The 24319-nt window shown below is 38.7% G+C and overlaps 2 protein-coding genes across 2 annotated transcripts; one reads left to right on the top strand and one right to left on the bottom strand.

Moving 5' to 3' along the window:
• Positions 1-2395: 2395 nt before the first annotated feature.
• THNSL1 (threonine synthase like 1) lies at positions 2396-4657 on the bottom strand. The gene has a single exon (XM_009808700.2). The coding sequence runs from the start codon at positions 4640-4642 to the stop codon at positions 2420-2422; it is 2223 nt and encodes a 740-aa protein (XP_009807002.2). The 5' UTR covers positions 4643-4657; the 3' UTR covers positions 2396-2419.
• A 4290-nt stretch (positions 4658-8947) lies between these two features.
• Positions 8948-22324, top strand: ENKUR (enkurin, TRPC channel interacting protein). The gene is made up of 5 exons (XM_009809144.2): positions 8948-9024; positions 12414-12559; positions 15674-15900; positions 17807-17953; positions 22001-22324. The coding sequence occupies exons 1-5, from the start codon at positions 8948-8950 to the stop codon at positions 22172-22174; spliced, it is 771 nt and encodes a 256-aa protein (XP_009807446.1). The 3' UTR covers positions 22175-22324.
• The last annotated feature ends 1995 nt before the right edge of the window (positions 22325-24319 follow it).

Consider the following 24319-nt stretch of genomic DNA (forward strand, 5'->3'; position numbering starts at 1 on the left):
AAAAATTATTTTCCAAAGTTACTGCAGAAATAGCAAACAAGGACTGAGCAGAGTGAAGCACTAGAAAGGTCCTAAAAAGGCATCCAAGAATGACAGAATCTGGAAAGCTACTGTGTCACACCTTTGTTATCAGCTACATTTAATTTTATTGTATAATGTATTCACTGTGGCAAATGCACATCATGCTTAGGTCTTTTACCTTACATTGGAAAAAATGATAATTTTTAAAAATAGTTTGCTAGATGGTGTCTTCTTCACCTCTAACGTGGCAAAAAGTACAAGCAGACACACAGCGGAAGCTGGGATATATGGGAACAGTTCAAAGCCCCAAATGAGTCCTGACATCTAGGAGATGTTGCCTCTTGAAGAGGCAAAAAAATGTTATCAGTTACCACCTCTCTTGCCAATACTTTCGCTATTTGAATCTTGGTGGGAACCACAACCTCCCATAGCTATACATCCTCACACCTGATGACTCTTAGCTCTTTACCTGTAACTGCATGCCACTCAAAACTTGCCAATACATCATTTTACCATTTCTCTTAGTGTAAAATGTAGTTATACTTTACACCCTTGCAAAATACAGTCTCCAGTTAGCAGAATAATATTGTCCATAACCACACGATCTCCTAGGGCAACCTGCTCTTTTGTTTTTTTAATGCAAAAACCCAATAAACAGCCTGTCATTAGCAAAAACAGATTGCTAACTCTGCTGGTTTTGGCTGGGATAGAGTTAACTTTCTTCATAGCAGCTAGAATGGGGCTGTGTTTTGGATTTGTGCTGGAAACAATGTTGATAAAGCAGGGATGTTTTAGTTACTGCTGAGCAGGGCTTACACAGAGCCAAGGCCATTTCTGCTCCTCACCCCACCCCACCAGCGAGTGGGCTGGGGGTGCACGGGAAGTTGGGAGGGGACACAGCCGGGACAGCTGACCCCAACTGACCAAAGGGATATCCCATACCGTATGATGTCATGCTCAGCATATAAAGCTGGGGGAGGAAGAAGGAAAGGGGGGACGTTTGGAGTAATGGCGTTGGTCTTCCCAAGCAACCGTTACGCCTGATGGAGCCCTGCTTTCCTGCAGATAGCTGAACGCCTGCCTGCCAATGGGAAGCGGTGAATGAATTCTTTGTTTTGCTTTGCTTCCTTGCATGGCTTTTGCTTTACCCATTAAACTGTCTTTATCTCAACCCACGAGTTTTCTCACTTTTACTCTTCCGATTCTCTCCCCCATCCCACCTGGGGGGAGTGAGTGAGCGGCTGTGTGGTGCTTAGTTGCCGGCTGGGACTAAACCATGACACTAACATAGATCTATTTTAGGTTACACAATGAATACCTCTGATGCTATCACACTTTCCAGACACGGGAATTCATCCTTCACTTTCCCTGATGAGATGCTAAGCAGTTTGGGAAGCTTCTTTCTTATACTAATTCGTGCAAAGCATGAATAGAATAGAATGTCAAGGAAATTAATTTAAGAAAAATATGAAAACAGGAGTATTTAGAACAAGAAAGCTATATGACCTCTAACATAAAACTTGTATTCTGAAAACTTAGAATACAAGAAATAAATGTAAATAAATGGTGAAGTCTGTTTCTTATTTAAGGAGTCTGCTGCTACTACTAGCAAATTCTTCTATAGCATTAAAAAGGCATTCTAAAGTTGAAAGTTCAAACAGAAAAGATCTAGGAAAGAGACTACAACACACTGGAAGAAGAGTCACATCTCAAAAATTATTGAAAATATCAAATAAAGGATTCTATTTTACACAGAAAAATATCTGGGAGGAAAAAAACACCTGAAAAACAAAATAACCAGATTTTTTTTTACACAATACATAAAAAATATTATACAAGAAGATAACATACCACCAAACTGAATGGTTTAAGAATTAACAATACAAGTATATTTAAATATTTGTAATGAAATCAACCCTCATTAGTAACTTACGAACATCATTACAATATCTTAGTATGTTTCAGTGCCCTAAGTGAAGTGAGTTAAAAATTTAACTAATCACCTACTGACCAAATGACCACACCATTCTTGCAACAAAAAGAGCTATTAGTTTCAGAAAGGTCAGACTTCATCATCTTCCTCCTTCCATGGAGAACACTTCAGGGCTGTGAAAGAGACAGCACTGCCAAGAAAAGCTGGCACTACTGCTGTCTCTACTGTGTATGACCTGCAAAAAAGTATTCCAACCTTTCATACTCTCAATTCACAACCTTTCACCACTACGAGAAATCTCACACACATTACTTACAAATACTGTTGAAAACTTGACAACTGAGTATAAAACTGCGGACATTATGCTGTGGACCTGACACAGTCCAGATGAATCATGACTTTATTAAAACATGCAGCTTGTTAAGAAGGTATCACAATTGACACAGTGGACATCTGATCGGTTACTCAGCAAACTTTCATAAAATGATTTTGAATTAAGGTTTCTATATGGGACATCAGCATACTCATATCAGCAGCACAGACCTGGTGATCCTCATTCCCCTTCTTTTTCAGGGTCTCTAACAGACCCCAGTGGACAGGGGGCAGAGGGCTGTAAGAACTCAGCAAGTGAAGCTGACTTAATGGATTCTGTTTTATTTCTGCAATCCTCAAGGCCCTCAAGATAGCAGGTGCAAACTTAGAATAATGAGCAGTAGATGAAATAATAATTGGGCAAGTTCTATCTTGTAATCGATCTGCAACTACTTTAGCAACAGCTGTGTGTGTATCCAAAATATATCCGGTAGTACTGTATACAGAGTGAATGGCAGCTAGACAGTCCTCTTCAGAGCACCATCCAGCCACCAAGTCCTGCTGAAGCTTTTCAAGTAGATCTTTCCGTAGCTGGAAGTGGCCCTGATTTTCCAGCTGGTTATATAATTGTGTCACCAGTTGTCCATCCTCATTAGCAATCAGGTGCAAGTATCGCTCAAGATTGGAGGACTTCAAAATATCTACTGCTGGTGAAAAAGTGGGAATTAATTTTCTTCCCCTCAAATCATAAACACCTGTTCTTACAAAGTCAGTCAAAACATTGTTTTCATTGGAAGCACAAATACATTTTCTAATAGGAATTCCCATAATTTTAGCATACAAAGCAGCTAATATGTTGCCAAAGTTTCCTGTAGGAATGCAAACATCTACAGGGCTTCCAAAAGGAATAATATCTTGATGAACAAGATCAAGGTATGCAGAGGCATGATAAACTATCTGAGGAAGCAGTCGTGCCCAGTTTATGGAGTTTGCTGCAGCTAAAGCTGTTCCATATTCTACTGTAAGAAAGCCAGTATAATCAGAATTAGTAAAGATTTGCTTTATAGCTGTCTGGCAAAAATCAAAATCAGATTTGACACCTACTGACCAGGCATTTTCTTTCTGACAGCAAATCATCTGTGTTTTTTGAATTGGGCTTACTCCATCCTCAGGAAAAAAATTCATCACAGCAATTCTCTGTTTGTCAGTGTCATGGAGACGACTAAAGCCATCTAGGACAGCACTCCCTGTGTCACCAGAAGTAGCTACCAGAACCAAGTAATTGCAGCTTCTGGGAATGCAGTATGCAAATATATGTGGCACCATCTGTAATGCAAAATCTTTAAATGATGCTGTTGGTCCATGAAATAACTCAAGGAGAAACTGATTGCCGGCCAGATGCCTAACTGGGGCAATTTTAGAACAAGTAAAGTTTTCTCCATAAGCAGTTCCAATAATTTCTGCCAGCTTAGAAGCAGGAATATCAGCAGGATGTATGCATCTTTCTAGTATCACCTGGGCTCTTTCAATGTAAGTTGCTTCTATTAGGCTTTGCCATTCTCCAGCAGTGAATTTTGGAAGTCCTCTCTCAGGAACAAAGAGTCCTCCATCAGGGGCTAAGCCCTCAGTAACAACGTCACTGAAATATTTACGAGAATCTTTTTCTGTACTCCTTCCAGACCTGCTAGACCTAGTTGAAATGAAAGTTTCCAGTTCTGAGTTTTGGTATCTCCTCACAGCATCAAGAACCTTTTCTGCTACAATCTCTGCTGCAATATCCCCTCCACAAAGAACACGGATGTCGTACCACCTTTTGTAGAACTGTTTTCTAAACTGAAGTATGTCCTTTAGACAAATACCAGGAGACTGGCCCACGATGCGATCCACTTTCATTGATTTCAGTCTGCTCATGATGACTGTTGTGGGCACATCCAGATATACAACTATTCCATTTTTCTTCACATGCTGCATGCCAGCAGAATGCATTGGATTGGACCCAGTAAGGGAAATGACACTTCCAGATGCTGAAAACTTCAACAGGGCTTTTCCTTCCTCCTCTAAAAATTGCTCATTACCAACATCCTGCAGTTTTTCCGACACACTCATATTCCAGGTTGTTTCAAGGACATCATCATCTATGTCTATGACAGGGCAATCTAGTTTCTGACCTACTATTCTCCCAACCGTTGTTTTGCCAGCACCCGGAGGTCCCATCAGGATAATATTTTTGTTTCCAACAAGAGAATGGCTTGAGAACCATGACTTCCATATCCGTGCAAATGCAACAGGTCTTGAAAGCATGAGTTTAAAACACATGCTAGAAAGACTGTTTTGGGTTATTAGTCTTAAAGACTGATACTGAATAACGTGAAACATCTTGTTCTGCTGGGTTGTTCTTTTTTTTCCAAGCAAACTTGACAATCCACTTAACTGCTTGAAAAAGAAAAAAAAGAGTAATTAGTCCTTCAGCAAACATCTAGGAAAAAGAGTAAAGGATATGAAATTCAGAACAACAAGAATTCAAACATAAATCCAGTTATGACTTCATCAGTGCCAGGGAGGTATTTTTCAGAGTAAGACTCATTCCCCTCTCCTGCATAGCTCCAGCTCGCTTCCACTGACAAATCCAACTTCAAACAGTCCATCTCCTCAGGGTAAACAAAGACATCCAAACCTAACACTACAATACTATTTTCAAATAATATTGTTTTTAGGAATTCAAAACCAATTAGTTTTTCCTCTAGTAGACTTACTTTTAAGTATGCATTTACAAATAATGAAGATTAACTAAATTACCTTCCTGTAATCAAAATGTTAACAAAATATGCATTTTTCCCACCTCCCAAGATGCCTTTGATTTCTTATATTATCTTTCTAAAAAAAATAAATGCGAGACCGACTTAAATACACAGAAAACTCACAGACTTGTGCAATAGCAAGGCTGGAAGAGTTGCATCCAATTCCCTTCTGAAGGGATGGCAAACCAAGCAAGTGATTTGTGAAGAACTCCTGTAACAGAATTGTATTGAGTGTAGTTTGTGTAAAGTAAGAAAGAGAGAAAAGACATCATGAAGACACTCTACCCTCAAAAAAAAAAAAAAAATCACTAGGAAAGTTGAATCTCCAACAAAGGTAAAGCAAGAAGCTCTCAACATGGTATTTTGTTTCCTTAGAGAAATCAACACCAGTATCAGCATGAATTGCAGCACATTATTTGTGAGCATTTAGGGCAAAGGGGGAAGAACTCTCAAAATCTCCATAAAGGGGTGAGGAGGGGGCAGAAATCAGCAAAAATTTGCACAGAAAAATCCCTACAGAGTAATTTTTAATTGTAAGTAGGCAAGCATCACTTTGCTATTGTTATTTATTCATTGCCCATGAATAAAAATGCTTGAAGAAAAACAACAATGAACTTCTTTTTAGGAAATTAATGAAATTTTAGATATAAAAATCCAACTCGGTGCTTACTCATCAATTCTAAAAAAATAATATATATTAGCAATATATATAAAACCAGCATTTTTTATAAATTATTACTTTTAGTTGCTATAGTATGCAGTACAAAGAGATGGTTGACTAAGCTGCAAGTTGTACTCTTTTTTCTCCTGGCACTGTAACACTTAACCAAAATAGCAATCAGCAGCTTCTAATAACTACCTTTTAAAGACTCAGTCTAGCTTCTAGCACCCCAGCATTTGCTTTGCAATGTTTATTGATTTTTTTTTTGTTTATATACCAGCTACTTTTACCAGTGAAAAAAAATTTAATGAGAAAATGTTTTCCCATGTTACTCAAGACAGACTAAACAAAACAATTAAAGGAATTGACTAAAGACTAAGTTTCCAAATCCTGCAATTGTTCAGTGCCTTTTCTCTAGATGCTCTCCAGTCCAACAGCCTTTTATCACTGTGGAGAGCAGAAGGCGGCCTGGAATTGCAGAAGGTGGCAGGGGAGCACCGACTGGGAAATGCATCATCTTCCAAAGAACTACTTGTGACTAACCCATATTTACAGTTATCACACCAATCCTTTAAGACCCTGCTGTTCCCCATCAGTGTGCATAATATCAAATGACTCCATAGACACAGGTCACAAATTTCAAAAACAACACAGAAGCTCAAGTTTTGTAAGAGCAAACTACAAAAACAGACTGTTCACTTCCAGATGCTCCTTGCTCTAGATTCTGCACTGCATTCCCTGGTCTGTCTTTTACATGTCACTTTCTTTACCAAACTATTAGTATATATTACAAAGTCAAAGTACTTCTAATCATTTAAATCTTCGCATTTGATCACTTCTGTAAGGAGAGATGAGCTTGCAAACAGTAAGTCCCTGTGTTTGCACCCAGTGCTGTGACATGATGAACATGCTGTAATTACAAGACGTGGATCAGAGTAAAGATGGGCATATCATAGTGTAGAGTTTTTTCCCAATCCTTGTAAAGTAGAAGGTAATGGTCTTATGTAGATGCAATATAAGGTTTTTGTAATAGTTATTAAAAAGAAAAAACAATCTATGAAGAGTAGTTGCAATATTCAGTACCATTATAAAGCTGTACCGTACTAGTAATGCACTCTGCAATGTAATGTGAAAACAAACATACAGAGCTACAGGGTCAGAAAGAGATATTTGTATTAAATGTCCAGATGTAAATAAGATACATTCAGGATTTTAAAAAATTTAGAGACAATATTTTAGTGATTGTATTTCCTGAATGTAAATATCACTTCAAGTGTTATGTATGAATCAAGGGAGTACAAACCATGCCAAGCATAGTGGCCTGCTTACCATGTCTAGTTGCACTACAGATTCACTTTGAGGTGCAGTCACTCAGTACACACTACACAACTACTGGACATAACATCTGGATTGCTTTATGAATCTAGGCCACAGGGACTTACATCCCCCCAAATCACAGGTGTAGACAAGGAAGGCACTAGACCCAGATTTCTCTAATTACAAGCTTACTATGTTTACATGAAGTTATAAGCAGTCTACGGTATTGTTTGAAATCAACCTGGTTAATCTGGCGCAAAAATTTGCAGGGAATTTCTTTATTCAGCTGCTCAATCGGTTTAATCTATTCAAGTGTAATTCAATTTTGCACCCATATAAAGTACATTTATACAGAAGCTTGCAACCATTGAATTCAACCGTTTCTTTGAAACCATTTTTTATTCAATTGGCAAAAACTTACTGTAAAACGAGCTCAAATTAGACTTTGTATCTCATAAAGTTCACCAGTCTAGTTAGAACACCAAATCACACAACATTAGATATAAGCTAATTCTCCCAAAAGAGTGGGGTTTTTTTGTTTTTTTGGTGGGGTTTCTTTTTGGAGAGGTTACATCCCTACCTCTAATAAAATTTTAAGTTTTGACCATACACCTCGACCCTTCACTTGGGCTGCTGACAGCACTGACGTATCATCAGCAGATATCCACAGTTTTAACTGTGAGACTTGCTGGTGACAAGAGTTACAGTGAAAACCGAACTTTGTTACTGGTATAGACACAAGTTTGCAACAACATAACACATGGTTAAAATTCAGTAGCCAAACAAGCCAGTGGCACTTTGCAGCTGTGAAAGTCCTCAAGGTAGGTCAACCCTGATAATTACCACCTTTGAAAACTGTTAACACAGGACAACTGCCATTTGACTTTTCCCAGAGCTTTTATGCAGAGAAAAAAATATAATCCCAAGGTAAAACATTCAACTTCAGCTGTCTCACGATCACCCCACGGACCAAGGTCCTGCACAGATTCCCGCCTCGCCGTTTCGACGCCCCGAAGGTGTCAAAGCGCGGGTGGGAGGAGAGGCCGGGCCGGGCCGGGCCGGGCCGCGCCACACCGGGGAAATGCGACACCACAGAGCCGGGTCAGTCGCGCGCGCCCGCCCGCCCACACGGCCAGCGCAGCCCCGGGCTCCCACCTCCCCTCGGGAGCGGCGGCGCCCCTGCCCTGCCCTGCCCTGCCCTGCCCTGTACCCGCGGCTCAGCTCGGCTCGGCTCGGCTCCTCTCGCCCTCAGGCGCCCCCAGGGCGGCGCGCGCGCACGTACCGGCGGGGGCGGGGACAGCTGCCACAGGTACGGCGCGCGCCCCACTCACCACCACCACCAGCCTCACCCACACCTCCCAGCGCGCACGCGCAGCCACCTGCCCGCCCCGCCCCTTCGCGACTCCGCCCAGAGCCGCAACGCACGCTCAGGCAAGCCGCCCGGCGCGCCCTGACTCGGCCCTGCCGGCTTCACCTCCGCGAAGTGCGCCTGCGCGGCTCCGGGCGTTGCTTGGAGCGATTGCGCCTGCGCTGCCGCTCCAGGCCCTAGCGCCTGCTGACAGGGGCTTTCCGCCGGAGCGGGGCGGAAGCAGGATGGCGTAGGTTCCGCCCCCGCATGGCGCTGTTCCCTAGCAATAGGTTTCCCCAGTAACTGCAGAGACAACAGTGCGCCGGCCCGTGCCTGCCTCGGCGGCGGCGGCGGCCTGAGGGGGCGGGCGGCCGGGCGGCGCGGCGAGGGGCTCAGCGGCGGGAGGGAGCCGTTCGCTGAAGTAGGCTGAGGGCGAGGAGGAGAGGCGAAGAGGGAGGACACGCGAGGTCCCCTCAGCGAGGGGGGCGGCTTCCCCGTGCCCAGAGCCCCTCAGTGAGGTGGGCGCTTCCCCGCGTGCGGGGCCCCTCGGCCGGAGGATGACGGCGCAGGGTGCCCAGGAGAGCATCTATAACCTCCTGCCCCGCCTGGAGGAGAAGCCTGTCAAACCTCCCAGGTACGTGGCTGTGACAGCACCACTTGCTGACACGGTGACTGGTTCTGGCAAGGCAATACATCTTACGGGTAACAGGTATTAAAAAACAATATATCTAGTTTTCACGTAGTTGTGGCTCCTCCGAATGAATTACTAACTGACATCTGAGGGTTTACAGCCTGCTCCATGAGCTGATGATTCGGTTTGGAATCTTCAGTGCCATCTTGGTCGCTGAAAAAGAACTTCCAAAGCACTCTTTCCACACAGAGGAATTACGTGACATCTTTGTTATTCGCACTTACAACAGTTTTTCAGTGAGCAGCTGAAAAGTTGAGAGTTTTTAAAATTTTTCTCAGTGCCACACTACTATTTTTTTCATGTGTCAGGTGTGTCTTCTGACATTGTTTCTTTTGCTTCTCTTTCTCACCCCTTACCTAAAAAACATTAAAAATGCCTTTTGCTCCGCTTTTATTAATTCCTTCGAGAGTTTTTGTAAAGTTCTTATTTGATATTTATGCAAACATATGTTGTTTTTTCAGGTCCCTATTATTTTATATGAAAGAAAGCTGTCACAGTATTTTCAGTGAAAGATTAACGTAGGTCATGACTCAATAGCTTTTAAATTAGTAGAAATATCAGTGACACTCCTTAGAACAAAGATAGTTATCCCTTTTTAGCTAAAAGGGTTCAGACTTGTGAGATGCCTAGTTCTGAACCTTTTTCTTGAAAAAATAGATAAAACATCTTTTTTTGTTTCCAATGTGAATGAAGAAGACAGACAGAGGAAAGTGAAATGACAATATGGCAAGGCACGCAGCATGCTAAATCCATTCCTGCCTTAATACCATTCAGGGATTTGGATACTGCATGACCATCAGGTTCAGTTTAAGCAAGGGATACCTTAGGCTGGATTCAATCTGATAAATCCCCTTCTGATCTCAGTGACTTCTGTTGTCTCCCCACTTCCTGCTTTGGTTCGCAATGTGCCAAATACCCAACTTGTAACAACAGTGTCGAATGTGGTTAATGGCATGATCTGACCAGTTTTAACTAATGCATACAAAATCTAGGGTCTTTTTTTTTTTTTTTTTAAAATGAAATCATATATATTTCACTCTCAACTGACTGGGTACTATTCATGAAATCGAGGCAAGCATCCTCATTTTCCCCAACTTTGATGTCCCAAGATGACAGCTAAGGAATAGTAACTGTCTTCTTACAAATGTATTGTCTTTTCTCCTCTTGCAAAATGATGAATGGATTAAGATTGTGAAGTCCCCCATAACCATGTTTTCTTCCTTGCAACCCTCTCTAACCTTATGATATTGGTGTATGACAGCATATAGCCAATTTCTTGGCCTGAAAAGTCATTGAAAAGATAAAACTGCCACATCCCTTTGTCCAAAGGAATGCCTATAGCTGTCTACAAAAGACATCTTTAAAAGACAACTTTAAACCTTATGCCAGTATGTAATAAACTCAATACCTTCTCCTTCACTTTCTCATTCCAAGACTGTGTGAAACCTACTAGGTCAAACACCTTATAAAGTCACTACCTTTCTCTACTGTGTGGCTACAATGCCACTTCTAGCAAATGGTGAGGAACACAATAATTTATGAATGTGGTGGGTTTGTGTCTATGTCTATGGCTGTTTGCTATGAATGTAACAGAAAAAATAAATAAAACCTCATTCCTTATAATTAGAGGTATTTTTGGAATTACATGTAATCTTAAGTACATAATCCTCTTTCTGATTTTGGAGACCAAATATCCAGAAGGCAAAATAACTCCATGTTTTTAATGAAGTCCTCTTACATTTTCTACTGTTATTATCAAGTACAAATACATGTATCAGACATTTGCAGCTCATATACAAAAGCTTTTATCAGTGTTGCTACTGTGGCTCCTGTTCACTGACCCAGCATTACATCCTTTCTTTCATCCTATTTCAGTATTTCCATAAAATATGTTGCATTATATGTAAACTTTTCATTCTTTTTTTCCTTACCTGAAAACATGGTATAGTTTTTTCATAAACCCTTTTTTTCTGTGAAAGAAAAGCACAACTGTTCATCAGTCTACCATAAATTAATATGACATATTGCCTAAAGATGGACAGATTTTAAAAGGTACAATGAGGTAACCTTAGCTTCAGGAGCAGGAAGTTCTGCTCCTTCAGGAAAACATCTGTGACAGCTCAGTTCTTTGGATAGAGGCAAGATGCTGCTAATCAGCTAATGATCAGCATTTGGCTTCTTTTAGAGAACATGTTTGCATACTTTTGATTCAAGAAGTGCCATATGCAACATTACACCAAAACAGCAGCATGTGCATAACGTGTGCACACAGCTTTTCATGTCAGAGCCCTTACTGATTTTCACATTAGCCGTTCCAGTTAGTGCCAAAACCACCACTGATTACAGTAGTTCAGGATCATAGTTCGGATCTGTGTAATGTAAGAAATATACAGTTTGCTGTGCTATTTTGGAGCAGTCATCCATCTCGTCTAATCTCTTATAATAGTCTGTAACAGATGGTTCAACAGGAACATTGAGACAATGATACAGTGGGCAGTAATAGGATAACCTGACGATCAAGGACGTTCTGTCCAACTCTTGACTATGTTTGACATGTTTTCTGAAGCATGAGGTTTTACATACCTCTAAAATATGTTTCATCCTATAGAATGAAGCGGTGAATATTCTCATTATCAATACAGATCTCACCTTTTTTGAAGGCAGCTAAGCTTTTCCTTAGATACGTTTGATTGTAAGGCCCTACAATGTACTGCAACTGCAGCTCCTGAAACAGCCAAGATACTTTGGCATTTGCATCTTTTCCATACTACAAATTTTCAAATATAGAAAATCTAGCAAAGTAGGTTCGTGATTACTATTTTCCTGTAGATGCACAACAGCTGCATATTTTGGATGCATTTTTGAACAAAACAAAGAGTCACATTAAAAAAAAACTTTTCAAAATGGAGTTAACTAAAAAATAAAGACCAAAGTGTGTAACGCACAACCTCATAAAAATAATGAATTCATGCAAGCAGTTTATTTCCAAAATTTAGGTTTTGTTGAGTTTCAAAATGTCTGTGTTCAGTATTTATATGAACAGTGCATACAGGAACTGTTTCCCAAAGTGTGATAATACTGACTTTGGAGACACAAAGAAGAAGGACGAAGCAAGCTAACTTCAGAATCAGAAAAACAACTTGTCAGTGCAGAGCTGGGCTTAGCCTTAGTATGAATTTGTATGAATTATGGTCATTATTTGGGAGAGAGTACAAAACAAAATAGCTTGGGCTTTTGGCATGAACTACTGCAAAAATGTATATTCTTTGAAGAAGTATTTTTAATAATTTTCTGAGCTTTAACTTCTTTATCGCTATTTCTTAATATCTAAGGTATATATCCACATTTAGACCATCTGTGAAACGTGAAGTAGAGAAAAATAAAGCTCAGTGGAAAACTATGGGACCAGCAAAAGTTGCAGTGCCATCTCCAAAAAACTTTCTGCAGAAACATTCAAAAGAACCCAAGCTACCAGCAAGTAAGTGTGGACATGAAATATATGAAATGTAATGTATTTTTTTATTTTAAAATTGATAATATTATTGTTGAAAGTAACAGTTAGTTATGGAGAATAAAAGTTTTTTAAAATTTAAAATAATCTTTGTATGCTGGGGCCGTCTCCATTGTTCCTTTTGTAGTATTTATGGTAGCAAAATTATTTCTCTGTTTTACAAAAATGTTTCTTATTGGTTGTGTAAAATACTGAAACAAGCAACAAGATTATATATGTGATTAGAAAATACAGTAAGCATTTGCTGTCATGTGGTACAAAACCAGCTGAAACATAAAGAAAAATTGTATCTCTTTTGGCTGCAGCTATTCAGACGTTGAAGATGTGTTGACGGTATGTTCTATCCTGCTGATATTTCAATTTGTAATTATGTAGTTTAGATTTGTACATCATTCTTTTCTGCAACTGATCATTAATATTGAAGTAAATAATATGAATGGGGCTATTGGAAGTGAACTAATTGTTTTTAATGCTTGAAGAGATATGGGAAAAGTATGTGTGCCTTTCTTGATGTTATAAGCCACATATAGCTTTTACTCTTCAGCACTCATCATTGGCTTTTAATCCCGTAGCATTAAATTGGCTGGCAGTGTTCAAAGCATAGAATTTTTTTTTGGAGAGCTGCACATCACAGAAATAAGAAAATTGGTATATTTTGTTGCAAAATGCGTCCTATCTTTGGGCACAAACCATAATTCTAGATATAAAGAGTTGACAGTTCTAACGTTCAGCCTCATGGCTGGTTCTGCAAGGGTAGAGTGACCTTAGTGCTGCTGAAGTTCTAAGTACATCACTGTCAGAATTTGTAATTGAGTTCTAAAGTTTCAGCTTGAAATTGTTTCTAAAAGCTTAATGTACAGTATTAAAAAAAAGCTATGTAAGAGAATGTAGGAGTCCAGCACCTAAATTTGCATGGCACATGCAAATAGCTTTAGCACTGAAAATACAGGTTGTCCCATGAGGCTTTGGAGGCTTAACACCTCGGCCTATATGGGTTATTAGAACCTTAAGGTAAGGTAAGCTTTGGTCCCAGAGGTCCTGTAGGCATCCTGGCTCATTTTTGAATAAAGTCTTCACTTTTTCAGGAAATCTGAACAGCGTTCAGTATACTGGAATGTAATACTGCAGGACATCTGAGCATGAATGCTTCCAGGCTCAAGACCTCATTAAATTACCACACTAGTGTTTTAGATGGGCATAGGAAAGAAGGGTGATTGACCAATAATTTGGAGCAGTCCGTAGGATCCCTTTTAAGTACTTGTATTATAAAATCAATGTTATGTACTTCAAATCTGCTATATATTGAGATACAGCACTCTAACCCATTTTTCTCAGACAAGCAGCTCACAATATTTCTATTTCACCTTGTTGATTCAGGGTTTCATAATAGCGATATGTGCTTGGGTGCTTGCATTTGGAGTCAATGTACCAGAGCCTCAAAACAACTATGACACATCATAGCTTCGATCCAGACTAGTAATTTCATTGTCATTAGATCCTAACAGATCTAATTAACAGGTCATTAACTCAGAAAGTTCTTGCACCTTTGTTGGATGGAATTTCATACCTGCCTCAGAGACGTAACACTGCTTAATCACGTCTTTCAAAGCATGGCACTTTTATCACTTGGAATTTAACCAGTTATCAGTTGTTTAAATGGGATTATGGTATTGTCTTTATGGTATCTGTGCCACCTTCAAAACTGGGTTTGATCCAACTACTTAAAAAATAGATTGCAAGGACAGCAGAAAGATTAATATTTTTTTCCCTAAAGTCTGGGATAGTGTCATTCTTTTAGAGTCTGATTACTCTCCACTTCCTTACAAAAGGTGTGTTTCTTAACCGTCAGCTGAATCTTGTATTACTGGACTCTGGCATTCATTTTAACCAAGCCTGGTTGCTGGCTCCAGAAGTGGGGGCTCCCAAAACAGCAAGCGTGCACCAGTGTATTGCAGATAAGGGTGAGCCAGTGTTCACTGAGAAGCTTCAGAGATCATGTTTCCAAAAGGACATCCTAAGAGAAACAGAGATTTAAATCTGTGTGTCCTACAGTACTAAGTTATGGCAAGCTATCAGGTTGCAAAAACAAAACCCAGGAAAGCACTGGTTCATGGGGTCAGTATCAGGAAACCAGCTGTTGTAGGAATGAGCTGTCACATGTGGCATTACAGTTATTTTCTGCCAAAGAAGAGCATGAACTCGGACAACCTGAATCAAGTCATTATCTTTGATAATAACTGTGAGTTAAAGTTATATCTAGTGGGAAATACGCTGGGAAATGAATTGTCTTTCATCATTCACCTGAAGTCAGACTGCTCAGGAGACCACTGACTTTCTTTTGGTGCCTTGGAGAAAAGGATTGTGAGAAGTTATTTACGAGTATTAGGGAGCAGCAAGAGCAGGGGCTTTCCCTAAGGGGAGGTGAGGCAGAAGTTCAGGGCAGCCACAATGCAGGCTGGGCAATGAGCTCACCAGCGGTGTGCAGTCCAGCCACACCAGAGGCAGTCAAGCAGAGCAGGTGGTGATGAAAATGTGTCCTATCAATGGCCTAGTGACCATCAGGAAAGATGGGGTAACAGGCCAGGTCCATCCACTGATTCCACACAGCTCTTCAGGAATAGGACTAGGGGCAGGCATGGCTGAGACAGCTCAGCCAGGCATGGACAGCCCAGGGCTGAGCTGAAATGGGGTTCCTGAGCCTAAGGGTATGGGGTGGATGCCCCAGGTGAGGCTGGCGAGGGCCATTAATGCCTAAGGGCCCTGACAACGAGCATCTCTAGTAAAAGTAGTTTTAATTACCTTTGAAAGAAGTCCCGTACTACTGCAATTAAGAGGAAATGAGTGGCAAATCCATCTAAAACAACATAGTATTTCCTAGGTTATGAAACTTCTGTTATGACAAACAAACATACTCATTTTCATCACAGTACATTCCCAGTCAATTATTTCATTGTAGATACAGTTGGTTTCTATTTTTATGTAATTTTGTACATAATTTTTCCCTTTTGAAAAATGTAAAAACATTAAATTGCAAAGCATTTCATGGTTATTGCTGAGAATGTTTACATGCTCAATTCACAGGAAAAAAAGAACAGGATAGTAAGAAATTGCCTGCATTATCAGTGCCACGGAGGACAGATCACCCAGTTATGGGAATTCAGAGTAAAAAGAATTTTATAAATACAAATGCAGTTGCTGCTATCACGGGATTACCTAAAAAGCCTCAACCTATTTATGTTGATAGAAGACAGGGAGATAAGTATCTGCTTGAAACTTCAGGACTTGTTCCAAAATATATTAAAAAAAAGGTAAGTTTTATTAAATTATAGTGGAAATACTAGTAGCAATGCCTATTTTAGGTTCTCTGTTGCATTCTCCTATGAAATGTTTATCATTCTTTTTGAGATGTTTAGATACCACTGCTGTTTGTGGTAGACCTTTGAAATTCATCAACTATAAATCACTGGCACTAGATTTGTGCCTTGCCTCTGCTCTGCATTCACTTGCTTATGCTGTCAGCAAAAAATTGGCAGAATGATGCTGCTAAAGCAATAGCATATGTGTTGCACTGGGAACCCAGGGAGTATCTAATGGGGAGACAAATGGAGTTCTGTGATGAGTGAACGCTGGCACTTCAGCAAAGACAGGCAGGGAAGAAGAGGAGTTTCGCTTTGGATGCAGGAGCTGTTCAAATATAGGGAGCTCTTCTATGGCAACAGGCTGCTTGAGCTTGTGGGTCAGGATCAGAGGAAAGGCCAGTAAGTGTCAAAAGCGTGTTTGTTATGGACCATCCAATCAGGTGAGGAACTGGATGAAATCTCTTTAAGCAACTTAAGGAAATCTTCAGATCACAGTGCAGCTTCTTACAGAATCACACAGAATCACAGAATCGTTAAGGTTGGAAAAGACCTGTAAGATCATCAAGTCCAACCATCAAGACTTCACCCTCCTTGATATCTGCTGAAAGGACAACACAATGGGATGAAGGGGATCCAAAAAGGTTCCTGGAGCATGTCAGCAACAGCTTCTTAATGCAGATGGTGTATAAGCCGATGAGGGGTCATGCTCTTCTGGTTCTGCTACCTACAAATGAGAAAGAACTGGTCAGAGGTGTGATAATCAATAGTAGTCTTGGTTGCACAGGCCATGAAATAGTTCAAGATCCCCTCCTCCTCGGGGAGGCAGGTGGTAGTGTACAAACCCTGTACTTCAGGAGAGCAAACATCAGATTATTCGGGGAACTGGTAAGTAGGACCATGTGGGAGACAGCTCTGAAAAGCAAAGGAGCCTGAGAGAGCTGGCATGCCTTTAAGGACAACCTCCTTTGAGCACAAGAACAGTCCATTCCACTACTCAGGAAAACAAGATGTATCAGGAGTCTGGCTTATCTAAACAGGTAACTCATGACAAAGCATTATGCAAAAAGAGATATGACATATGACATAACTCATGACAGAGAAAATGCAAAAAAGTGAACCTGCAGCCCTTGCAGTACATTTGCATAGCTAAGCATATATATAAACAATGCTAGTCATAGTGCTACACAAAGATTTGTAAATCAGTTAGCATTTGGTAGAAAGAAGGTAGACTCCGGTACCTTCTGGCAGAGCTAGATAGGCTTCATTTTACAAAAGATAAGGCAAAATAGATGTGTTACCCCAAGTACATCTGGGATATTCAGAAATTAATTTTCCTCCCAGAAACATTATTCTGCCACATCTAGGAAGGGGTAGTTTGTCATCCTAACTAGTCCAATTTTCGTGTATGTGTTAACACTATTCACTCTTTTCTGTGGCATGCAATGTTCAGCAAAAATCAGGATACAGGAAGACCTTTCAAAGAAAGTATCTAAGGAATGTGTTTCAGAACATAGCATCTGACACCATATAAAAATGTAAAATAGCTTGCTGTCATTAACAGGTTTCAAACTTCTCACTCAACCATCAGTTCTTATAAATAGACGTTTTGGTTTCTGGATTCTATTGTCTTCCAAAGTTGCAAAAAGAAATTGAAGGGAATTGTTTATACATTTTGCTCAGGCTACAAAGACAATCATGTTTGATACTTCCAAGAACACAGTGATTTAAGATTTTATTGGTGGCACAAAATTCCATTTCAAGCTGTCTTTGCAAATGTAATGTACTATGGGTGACAGATACATCTTTGTTGCCTTCTTAAAAGCACATATAAGAAACTTCTTCCTTACCCTTATAGGATTATGGTGTTACACCAAAATATGTAACACGGAGAAATGAAGAAATGAAGAGAGCTCAGAAAGAATATGAGGCCAATATCTTGGAGCATCTCAAGAAAAGAGCCATGAAACGGCTATCTGATGAAGAAAGGCGAAGTCTTCTGCAGGTGCATATTTTGATTTAGTGTAATTAGTAACATGTACAAAAGATTAATAAGGTAATGTAATTCCATATATATAATAGATGTAGACTAGATTTTTTAAGCGAAGCAACTGAGTTAGCTACTTTTTCACTAGATGGAGCTGTAGAACAGTTGTAAACTGAACTGAAGGGAGCTGATCTAGCTACAGTTTTAGTCCAGTTTTACAAGTACTTCAATTCTGTTACATTCCTATCCCCCTTAATTACTTGGAATTTCAGTGAAACTTCAAAGGAATGCAGAAAATCACCTATATGGTTTTAATGACAGTTCTGACTCTACTTGTGAATCATGGAAAAATACTAATTGTTGGGTTTTTTCTCCTGATGCATAACATTGCCACTCTTATTGGCAGTTTCTGTCTTCACATTGTGACCTCACTGACTAAAGCATAAGGTCATGCTTTAAAAAGTGGCAAAAACAGAATTAAATTGCAATGTATTCGTAGAACTATGACTGGAAAAAGTGTATTTTATCAAGCTGATTTGGATACCGTCTTTCACACAGTTTTTATTGCACAAGATTTTCTAAAGAGAAATAATACCATAAAAGAAGTAGGGTGGAAAAGAGACATTTTAAAAATATATCCAATCCTTGGACTGGAATTTCTCGTGACCACATTTTAGCCAAATTTCTTATGAAAATGAGGCTTACATTACTGTGATACCTGTTTATCAGTCTGTCCCTTAATAACTTGATCTTAGCAACCACCTGAAACAACTTGGCAGATGGATGGACATCTCCAAGATGCTAAATTCCCACAAAAAAGCCAGCAGAATATATATATAGAAAACACAGCGTCTAACTCACTTGCAAAGATTAACTGGTTAATCAGCAAGGTCCCAAGTAGCTAGCACAATGGTGTCTCTTGCTTATGCAGCAAGCAGTAGAAGCTAGGAAGGAGTATGGGAGAGAGGTGAGGGTATTGCATTGACAGCAGTATAACAGCAAGGGTGAAGATTAAGATATTTTTGTGGTGGGAAAGGCATGGGACAAGCTCATGGTCTAGCAAGTTAACTATGCAGCAAAAATTTATGTGCAAAAAGGCATGTGAGTTCAGCTGCTCACAGTTCTGCATTTAGCTGATTAAAATTATGTTCTTTTTTAAAACACAAGACTGCACTGAAATATTTTTTAATTGAAAAGTTTTTAGATTGTTTTTATTAACTCAGTATTTTCTTTTAAATTTTTAAAAAAAGTTTGCTCTTTCATGGGCTAGATTACTTATACAGTTATATTGTCAGGAGAAATTAGTGTCCCCAGGGTATGTTGCTTCTGCCCAGTGCTCAGCTGTAGCCATATGGGAATTCCTGTCTTTTAAAATAATTGACATTGCTAGTGAACACATGTGCTCTATCTGATTTGAAAGAATATGTGGCAGTAGATGTCTGAGAACAAAATCAAGCCTCACGAACTTACAAAAATAAAGGGAGATAATTTGTGCCAAAATTTTTTGAACTCTCATTCCATTATGCTTACTTTGGTTGGGATTTTATGAGAATAAAAGAATATGTTGATAAATGCAGTACATATTTCTCACTGATCCAGCATGTATTAGAATTCCTTATATAGAGTTAGATACCCAGTTTGTGATCTAGCCCACAGCAACAGTGGTCAGCATATTACATTGCTGTCAGAGGAGCTGTGAGGGAGATTTTTACTTAGGGAGTCGTGATCTGCTTTTGAGCTCTCCACTCTGTAGGGACAGAGTAAATTGTGATGAATGCATGTTCTATTATGTTTTAAAACTCACTGTTTTCAATTATTTCCAAACCAGTTTTTACTAATGTACGCAAAGAACTATTTAAAAGAAGCTATGAATGAGTATTCTATGAAAGTTTTGGAAATACTGTATTTATTTTCACGACTATATATTTGTAAACTGTTTCTTACACCTGGTAGACTAGGAGCTTTACAGCCTTGGATTGCAAAGACAAGTAGCATTACAAGACAGTGAATAAATAGGCTTGTTGCTCTTAGTTTCACATGTTGAGATAGGGTTTTTAAATTTATGTAGATATTTGTATATGAAGATTGTTGGAATAACCTTTATGGACAACACTTAGATGCTTAATATGAATATGCAAAAAGCATGAATTACTATGCAATAAATACACTGCTTTGAATCAGTACAATATTAGTAAATATTTAAAAGTATGTTTTTCTTAGTTGGTATTGGCAGGGAGAGGTCATTTTTTTCTGTTAATTCATACAGTGGACAAAATCAGGCAAGTTTTTAAGCACAAGAGTCCTTGAGTTCCGAAATAGAAGCAACAATCTTCAAAGCTAAATATGTATTAAGAATAATTCCTCTAAATTTAACTTCAGTATGGTAATCAAGTAGCCAGTCTGGGAGAAAAGGTGCTTAACAGTAGTGGAGAAGAAGGACATGAGGTTGGAAATCACAACATGCCATAAAATCAGTGTGTCAGCTGAATCCAGTTTTAGTTATGGAGGAGAGTTGAAAACTTTAGTTCCCAAAATAGTAACTTCAGTTCTTCATTTTTGAAGATATTTTGTGATGTCCTCTAAAGAAACAGAACTGACAGCCAAAAACATTTTGGAAAAGTGTTTTCTCACTGATAGCCATATTGTATTATTTACTGATTGCTGTAGGAATTCCTTGTAGAAAGTGTGATTATTAAGTTCACCCATATAGTTTTCATGAGGACATTTGATGCACTGAATAAACTCTACTAAATCTATGCATGTATAGGATGTGTAGATTTTGATTATCGTCTTGAAGAGAGAAAGTAAGAGCAGTTGTTGCAGTAATTGTGGGGATGTAAAGACAAGTTTTAAATTTTATTTTTCTACCACAGTCTGGTTCCATTCAGCATATATTGGTGGATAAAAGATTGTCTCCAATGTTGAATTAACAGGTTTATGAGTACGTTTCAGATGATTGCATGGGTTTTTTTAGGCAGGGTTTTAGTTTTGGACTTATATATGGAACATACAGTTCACTTTACCTAGTAAGGTAATTCTTTGCATAGCAGCATTCAAGAGAGGTCATAGTTACTGAAATTATTGTTGATAGGGTCAGTGACAGCTAGGTTTTTTAGTCCAAATGATAAATAAGTTGCCTATAGATGTTATTGTAAATGTAGATTAGGAAGGCAATGCAATTATTTACAATTTTTTCAAAAAGTAGTTTATAGAAGTTAAAATATTGTGGGATCAGTTCGGTGTCCGTGGTCTGAGCAAAGTCTCGATTACGGAAAATGAAGCTGGTGGTGAGAGGAAGTGAAACTGCCACTGAATTTTGGCTGGAGTTCCAAGTATTGGTACTCTTGTGATTATTTAAGCTAGGTAACACCACTGTGTGTGACATGGTGATATCTGTGGTAGCCAGGTTGCTGTTTATGGGGAAGTGGTTTGTGTAGTGCAGTTTGTAAGATGTTTCCTGTTGCATTTTGGAGAAAAGAAAGCATTTGACTGATACGAGTTTTGAAGCAGCTTTTATGAATCCTAGTAGTTCCTCAGTAAGCATACTAGCATTAGATACAATGAAGCAGTCAAAGTTGCCTACCAGTAGATCTTTGAAAGCATAGAAAGTCTCTTATCTAGAATAAGGAAGAGTCACTCTTCATTTACATTGTGCAGTTTTTCCTGAAGATACTGAGGACTGGAAATGAAGCATACAGGCTTTTTTTCAGTTCAGCATTTTTATAGCTCGTCCTTCATTGGCTAGTTTAATTATTGTTTTGTTGCCTCTTAAAGACTGTAAATTTTTTCTCTCCAAGGCACAGAATTTTTTAAAGAACATTCCTTATATTGCATCAGAATGAGTCAAAATTATTTCTGTTGCAACTACTTTGACTTCTAAGCATTTAATTAATATGGTCCAATTAAGACGATTAAACACTATCCATATATTTATCTATTATTTTAACATTGCAGTGACACTTATCAAATGCAATATTAACAAAAAACCCTAAGTAGTTTATGTGCATATTATTCTTAATGAAGTAAGTTTTTCTTATATATTTCCTTTTCATGTAATGGCACTAGGGGCTGAAGAACAACTGGGAGGAAGTGTATCGTGAATTTCAGGGTCTTTCGGTAGAAATAGACACCATACCCAAGAAGATATATAAAGAAAAGCTGGAATCACAGATGAAACAACTGGAGCATGACATAGAAGTAATTGAGAAGCACAAAGTTATCTACATTGCAAATGAGTAAGGACTGTTTTTCAGATATTGCCTCTTTCCTCCTTTTCTTTTTCTCTATCCCTACATCTCCAAGAACCGCCCCCCTAAACTCTCAAAAGAAATTGAAACCATCAACTATTCAGAAGGAAATATTCAACCAATATAAGTATGTAGCTTCTTAGAAAAGTTGTTACATATAGCTCTTACCTGTATAATTCACAAAACGTTTTGAAATAAAATTCTTAATTAAAATTTGAGTATAAAAACAAGAATGTAATCTATTATTCTTAGTAGTTAATAAAAATTAGAAAGATTTCTATAAACATCATACAAAAAGCTTAAAAAATACTGTTTCATATGTTTGGAGCACTTCTTTCCTTGCATAGCCAAAACGAAGTGAAACAACTGGCTGCTGAAGGCAGCTTGGTAAATATAACTTCAGGGTGGGATCACTTCTGGACTAGTTATTAAAGAGCTGTTGCGCTTTACTTAAAAGCTTGAGCAACTGTATTTCTAAACAGCTTGGCTTCTGCATAACATTCTGTGTACTCATTTTTTGTTACCAAAACCAATTTTTATAGTGGAAGCCCATAATAATATAGACTTCATGCAATACAGATGCCACATGTAGCTTGCTGTGTGTGTTTATGTATAAATAATTCTGTAATACGATAGTAAATCTACAATGAAAGTAGAAAAATGTGGTTTGATTGCTATTATGTATGTAATGTTAGAATGAAAGCAATATACTAGCATGTGAGTCAAGACCTAGGCAGAAATTATATCAGCACACTATCCTGCAATTATTTGCATTTTTATGCAAAATTATTTTTCTTTCCTACTGCTTAACCTTTGCTTCAGAACACAGCTTTTTCTGTATGGTATCAATCATTACCACCAGCAGCTGTTGTGACATCATAGTATCTGACACCAGCAGAGGATGAAGCAAAAAATTTCAAATGAACTATTAAAAGCCAAATTTTCATGTGCATTAAGTTCCTTTCATAAACTTGTCAGGGAATGGCTTTGAAGACTTCACAGTGATTGTAGGCTATATTCCTGGTGCCTCTTAAACTTGTCTGTGACATACACTAGGAAAGTGTGGGTGAGCAGGAATGTGTATTTTGTTCTTTGTAAATTATTGTTAAGCAATCATGTTTATTTTTTGAAAGACGTAAGCTGGAAGAAAGCTGTGGTTTTGTAAAATATGAATTTCGTTTACTCAAAAGAAGGACTTATACAGTATATTTTAACAAAACCACACCAATTATAAGCACTTAATAACATGTCACATTATCTCCTACTGAAGTACAAGATGCCTTTCTTAAGAAATGCAATATAATCAAACATGGTTCTTTCTTGTGGCTTAAAATAAAAAACTAGATTTGACTCCAAAACAGCATGCATTCCCATTGCCTCACTCGCAGCTTTTAGTTACTTGTAGACCATTTGGCTGAGTTAGGTTGAGTATCTGGATTTGGGTTTTCCATTTATCATCAGTGCTAACTTTGCATTTCCATAAAGTAGGTGATGGCCTATCCCAAAATTTGGGACAAGCAACTAGGCTGCACTTGGAAACATTCATCATTCACAAGTAATAATGACTTATTTTTAAAACCGTCGGAAGTATATTATTAGGAAGTTAGGAAGTGAACAGGAAGGGATGCAAAAAGTATTCCTGCTTAACAGGAGAGGGAGAGACTAAAGTCAGTGCACTTCTGTAGCTGAGTGGGCTGTCACTTGTGTCTTTCAACAGTACTGTGGGGGGTTTTTTTTGCATAAACCTCATATAGCACTTTGCAGGTAGCTCTGCTGCCACACGGGATGTTCCCCTCTTGATACATGTGAATAGCTTCTGTCACCCTATGAGGAGGTTATAACTCCTTCCATCCATTTTGATGTGTATTCCATGCGACCTACCAACACTTCTGATTATGGAAAAAATATAACGAAAACCATTGAAAATACACATAGAAGGAAAACATTCTCACCCTTTAACTCTCTATGGTAAGTTTGACAAAATAAATTTACAGAATCCAAAGAATATAACTCTGTATTTATATGTTCAGGAAATGCCAATAATTCAAAGTGTAATGTTCATGAATCAACTAATACGTACCATCAGTATAACTAAAGCAAAAAGATGAGTAAACTCAATTGTTGTGATAGAATTGTT

Source organism: Gavia stellata, chromosome 6, assembly GCF_030936135.1.
Source record: "Gavia stellata isolate bGavSte3 chromosome 6, bGavSte3.hap2, whole genome shotgun sequence".
NCBI lineage: Eukaryota > Metazoa > Chordata > Aves > Gaviiformes > Gaviidae > Gavia > Gavia stellata.